Source organism: Polyodon spathula, unplaced genomic scaffold (genome assembly GCF_017654505.1).
Source record: "Polyodon spathula isolate WHYD16114869_AA unplaced genomic scaffold, ASM1765450v1 scaffolds_3169, whole genome shotgun sequence".
Taxonomy (NCBI): Eukaryota; Metazoa; Chordata; class Actinopteri; order Acipenseriformes; family Polyodontidae; genus Polyodon; species Polyodon spathula.
This window is the reverse complement of record NW_024474633.1, coordinates 1-5,588: the sequence shown is the minus strand read 5'-3', so window position 1 is coordinate 5,588 and position 5,588 is coordinate 1. Positions and strand designations below refer to the sequence as shown.

General features: G+C 44.4%; 1 protein-coding gene across 1 annotated transcript; it reads right to left on the bottom strand.

Annotated features, from left to right (window-relative positions):
* Positions 1 to 3: 3 nt before the first annotated feature.
* Positions 4 to 5,582, bottom strand: LOC121311351 (zonadhesin-like; the record flags this gene model as incomplete). The annotated part of the gene is made up of 14 exons (XM_041243927.1): positions 5,551 to 5,582; positions 5,383 to 5,439; positions 5,033 to 5,170; positions 4,634 to 4,890; positions 4,342 to 4,528; positions 3,937 to 4,181; positions 3,556 to 3,839; positions 3,190 to 3,467; positions 2,463 to 3,061; positions 1,649 to 2,213; positions 1,344 to 1,543; positions 680 to 1,057; positions 220 to 509; positions 4 to 99 (listed from the first exon to the last, which is right to left on the bottom strand). Coding segments are annotated over exons 3-14 (3,509 nt in total), but the record flags the coding sequence as incomplete, so codon positions are not given.
* Positions 5,583 to 5,588: the final 6 nt, after the last annotated feature.

Genomic DNA, 5,588 nt, shown 5'->3' with positions numbered 1-5,588 from the left:
GGTCCGTCTTTAGCCAGGAGGATCCCACAGTGCTGCTCAGCCTCTTGTTCCAAGACTGGGGGGCACAGTGGTGGAGGTGGAGGCGGATCAGAAGCACATCTTTTAATAAACAGAAGCAGATCACTGGCCAGTTCCCTTTAACACTGGACAAATATATCTATCACACACAATAACTTTTTCTGGAAGGTAAAGTACGAACATAAAGTAAAGAACACTTACGGCCACTTGTCATCAGACACCCTCCAGCTGTGCCCAAACTCATTGAAATCCTGAACCACAACTTTATCTGGTCTCATAAAGTCATCTTTCTGGCTGTTGCTGTAAGTGCCACACAGTCCACACAGCTTCCCTTGGTACCTCTCCCTCACGTGGACTAGAAGCTCATGGTCTCCATTGAACTTCAGCTGCAGGCCAAAGTGGGTGTCAATCACCACATAAGAGCCACTCTGAGACACACTTATCCCTGGTCTGGGACTCCAAGGAAGAGTGGTCTTCAGGACCTCATCCACCTACAAAACATGAATTGAAATGACTGTGCAGAGAAGTGAAGCAGAGAAAGTGCATACTTTCTTGAGAATGAAAGATTTACACATGAATGAACGATTCGATGTGGATTGTAACTGTTTACGTGAAGGAAAAGGCATTGCGAAGCAAAGCCGTTCAGTGAAATGTAACTCACATAAACCAGATTGTTCTTTCTCACGGCTATATGCACATCTTCAAGTTGAAGAGCAACAGAGTTGATGGCCGTCCACGTTGGATTACCCCTGTGCTCGTTTCGAGTCGTAACTGTGAAGCTGACGGATGTATTTCCACAGGTCTCCGTCACTGTATAGTTACAAGCGCCTTGGAAATGGTAAAGTTTCCCATCAAAGGTTTTATAGTGTGGGTCGCCGTAGATGTGGCAAGTAGCAGTGCTTTCTGGATAACATCCCAAATGCCCATTTTGAACTTTGCAGATTTCTTGAGGACCACAGGACATTGGAGTGCAAACCCATGCATTTCCCAGGCATTGACACCTTCTTTCACAGTTTTCTTCCATGAGAACTTCATCTTTCTGTCAACAAAATACAGGAAAATGGAATTACTAAACCGGTAGGGCCCTGTTTTGAAGCAAAAGCAAAGGCACATTTTTGAGACGAGAGGAAAATAGTTTTCATTGTATAAATATAGAAAGTACCTAATCAGAAAATAACAAAGCTGATCATTTCCGTATCTAAGCTGCTTCTTGCTAGTTGTATTCCTCTCAGAACACAAATTGCCTTAGCTTTTGCGCAAGTCTATGTGTGAAGTCTATCAAGAACATCTGATAGGAAGTTTCAAAGTGCAATTAGTTTCTTTACCTCGTAGTACTGGCCATTATGCCAGCAGCCACAGGCGTCAAGAGAAACACATTTCCCTCCACTGAGTACAAACCCTCTGTTGCACTCGCATCCCTCCACGCAGGGTCTGCTGCAGTTCTCTGGCGCACCCTGATCTGTGCAGGTTGCAGGACAGGCGCTTGAGCAGACGTTGTAATGGCTGTTCGCTGGGCATGGAATTTCTAAAACAAATGCAAATAAACAAGGTTAACTGTGGAAAGGGTTCCGACTATGTTACAGCTGTTACGTTTTGAATAGTGGGTGTTAAGTAAAAAGGAATTGCTTACGACAGAAGGTGGTATTTCTCCATGGTGGAATGTTCACCCCAGCACTCTGGCAGGCATCTGCATATGCTTGTAAAGCATCACACAGCAAATGATGGGCTCCAGATAATGCACACATATCAAAAACACAGCTCTCAAAGAAGCTCTCCGGATTAACAACAGAGAGACAGTTGGCAAAAGGTCCATCCTTTTTAGTGATCAGACCACAGAAACTGTCACTTCCATAGAGTTCCTCTGCTTCTGGCAGACAGAAGTCTGGGGGAGGATTGGGCATACAGCTGGAATCACCATCTTCAACCTGCCAACTGTTTCCAAGCTCATTACTATCCTTTCCTTGTGACCCATCAGGTTTCATGTACTCGTCTCCTCTTAGACTGTTGTAATTGCCACACATGCCACAAGTCCCATTGAAATAAGAGCTGGGCACTTTCACTTCTACAGTGTGATCAGTATCATAAGAAACTGTGAGCTTGAAATCGGTCCCCAAAACTACATATCTCCCACTCCTGCCCACAGTTATCGCCCCTGCAAGTAGCGTGACAGGAAGAGTCCTCCAAACACCACCGACCTGGAGAGAAATGGTGAAATACATTACACCAGAAAAAAACAATAAATACAAGCTTTGGAAATGTGACATGCCAAGTTTTTGGAAGTTTTCATTTTCATTTTACAAATGATTGAAAGCATATATAAGTGTGTGTGTGTGTGTGTGTGTGTGTGTGTGTGTGTGTGTGTGTGTTTGTGTTGTGTGTGTGTGTGTTTCATGTCTTTCGAGGTTTGCTGAAATACAGCTGTTGAAGAAAGGTACAACACTTACCAAGACTCTACTAATGTTCCCTCTCACTATGGATATTCTGTGATTGTAAACATCTATGTGAACTTGCTGCACATAGGAAATGGAAGGATGGCCCCGATTTTCATTCTTGGCTTCGACGTTGAAGTATGGGAGCGAGGATGAATTAGTGCAGAGCTTGGCTAATGTATAGGTGCAAGTGCCCATGAAGTGATGGGTAGCTTTATCGAATGTGTTGTAGTGAGGGTCATTATGAACCCTGCAGATGCCATAGGTATGCGGGTAGCAGCCAGGCACTCCATTGGAAATCCCGCAGTAATAATCCTTTGGACATGAGGTTGCGGAACACGTTAACTTCCCACCTCGGGAAGGGCACGTGCATTTCGTTGAACAAGTGTCATCGGTCCAGAACTCAGATCCAACAGGGTAATGCTTTCCATCAAGCCAGCATCCACACTGCATACTGGACACACATCTGTCGTTGTGCAGAAGATATCCACTGTCACAGGCGCAGCCTTCAACACAAGGCAGATTACAAGTGGAGGGAGCGTTTGGATTAACACAGGAGGCAGGGCATGCAGTGCTGCACGGCTCATAGTGGCTGTTTGGTCCACACGGTATGGCTAAAACGAGACGGACAAAGACAGACAAATGTGGTTTACAATACTATCTAATACTCACAAAGGTACTGGGGTTCAACACACTGCATTACATGTACTGTATAGAGAGAGAGAGAGAGAGAAGTACTTACAACAAAATGTTGAGTTCCGCCAAGGTGGTATATCGACCCCCTGTGCTTGACACATATCTGCATAGGACTGCAGGCTCTTACACAGGGCATCAACATCCATGTTGAGCTCACAAAGGTCATAGACACAATTCACAAAGTAATCTCTTGGAGCTACTTTCGAGTGGCATTTCTTGAACGGCCCGTGATCATCGATGATCAAACCACAGTAATTCTTGCTTTCAATAATTTCTTTCTCTTCCACGCTGCACTCTGGTAAGACTACGGGACCGCTTGAGCAACTGAAAGATGAAATATGTCAATTGTAAGATGTGTCTGTTTTCAAATACATCACTTTGAAACAGTATTGGTTTTGAGAATAAAACTTACTTGGACTCATTGTGAACCTGCCAGCTGTTGCCTAGGCTGGTAGAGTCTGGTTCCATTTCTCCATCAGGATTCAGGAAATCATCTGCTTGATCTCCATTGTAATTTCCGCACATTCCACAAACCTTCTCTCGGAAAGAACTGGGCAGGGTGACCTCCACTCTGTGGTCTCCATCAAATTTAACTCGCAGTCCAAAACCAGTGGAAACCATGACATAGCGGCCACTTAGTCCAACATGTAAACCTGATGTCACTGTCACCGGCACGTTCTCCATTTGTCCATTGACCTGCAGGTAGTGGTAATGTAGCTGTCATTATTGTTTTCTGGGCTGTGAGGAACACAGTGGTCAATGGCACCGAATGCAGAGCTATTCCATACTGTACCTTAACTACTCTGTTCTTCTGCAGTGTGATTCTGTAGCTGTCCACCTCCACGTTCACATAGCTCACATACGATACACGCGTATTGCCTCTTCTGTATTCGTTGGCAGCTTCAACGTTGAAGAACGGCAAGGAGCTGTGAGCACTGCACCTCTTGGACAATGTGTAGGTACAGTTCCCCATGAAATGATGCATTTGCTTGTCAAAGGTCTGGTAGTGAGGATCGCCCGACACAACACAGGCACTCTCTGCAGAAAATCAGACCGTTGGTATTGCATTTTATAACTGCGCTTACTCATAGAAACTCAAAATTGGAAAGAAAGAATTCAGTCTATTTTGTATGAAACCTTTGTGGAATGTATTGATACAATGTTTCCAGTATCTCCCCATGTGGCCCCGAATCCTTACCTGTTTCCACGGAAGTCGTGGATCCTATTGTTGTGACGGTTGTTGCTGTTGTAGTTGTGGTTGATGGGGAGGGTGTGGGGGGGGGCTTGGCTGTTGTAGTACCTGAGCAAGATCTGAATTCAATGGACACATCATCCACAGCAACATCAGATCGATAATCATTGCCCCTCACTCCTTCTAAGATAATCTGTAAAAACGAATGTTTTCATTGTGTGCATCAGAAAAGCATGGTAACCCTGTAGTGTACCTATAACGTGTGATTCCCAGTTGTGTTTCCAAGCACAACCTTTACCTTAAATCTTCCTGAGATGTTCAGTTCAACCTCTGCTGAATACCACCTGTCTCCTTTATTGCCTGTTGCTGTCCACATCAGTACTGGAGTTGAATTTTCCACCAGATACACATTCAGGGCCATGGTGCGAGCAACTCCATACATGTGATACCAGAATCGGAAGCAATGAGGCCCCGTAGCCGTGCATTCAGGACTGACCAGTTGAGCTAAATCTCCTGTGTCAGCAAGATTGCCTTCAATATAAACGTAGTGGCCGCCTGAAAAGCAAGAACAACATCATAAAATAACTTCCACGTACGAGAACATTGCCTGAATTGAATAACAGAATCAATTCTACAGTTGTGCAGGAAAAAAACATGACCGCCACTCATTAATCCAACATGTTTCACTGCCACTAACCTCCAGAGGTGTGGTCATAAGACGGCCCTGTGTATGGGGAAGGTGTTGAGCCTTGCATTCTTGTCCAGTCAAACCTGTCCGTTGTAGACTGGGTCCATTCACAGAAGCCACGGTCAAAGTTGCAGTCCATAGGACAACCTAGAATGGGGTAAATGACATTGTGGGACATGGAATTGTATTAATTCACTTATATAGGTAATAACGAACAATCTGATTAATGGCAAATCACAATCAATTTCAGTTTCATCACAACGCTGTTTACTTGCTCTCAGCATTATATCTTACAAAGTTCAAACTACTGAAACAATAACTGGAGCTTTTCAAGAATTACACTTCAGCTGGTGCAATACCTCCTGGCAGGGCTGTTGGAGTTGATGCAGCAGTTGGTGTTGTGACGATGGGACGTTCTGCAAAGAAATAGTTATATTCAAATGAATAATAATTCTGCTGGGTGAAGTTTGGATAATACTGCTATGACAACATGACGGTCTCATAAGAAGAAAGGATATTCTGCTTACCGCAAACAGTGTCTTTCTCCCAGTCCCCAAGGTTCACT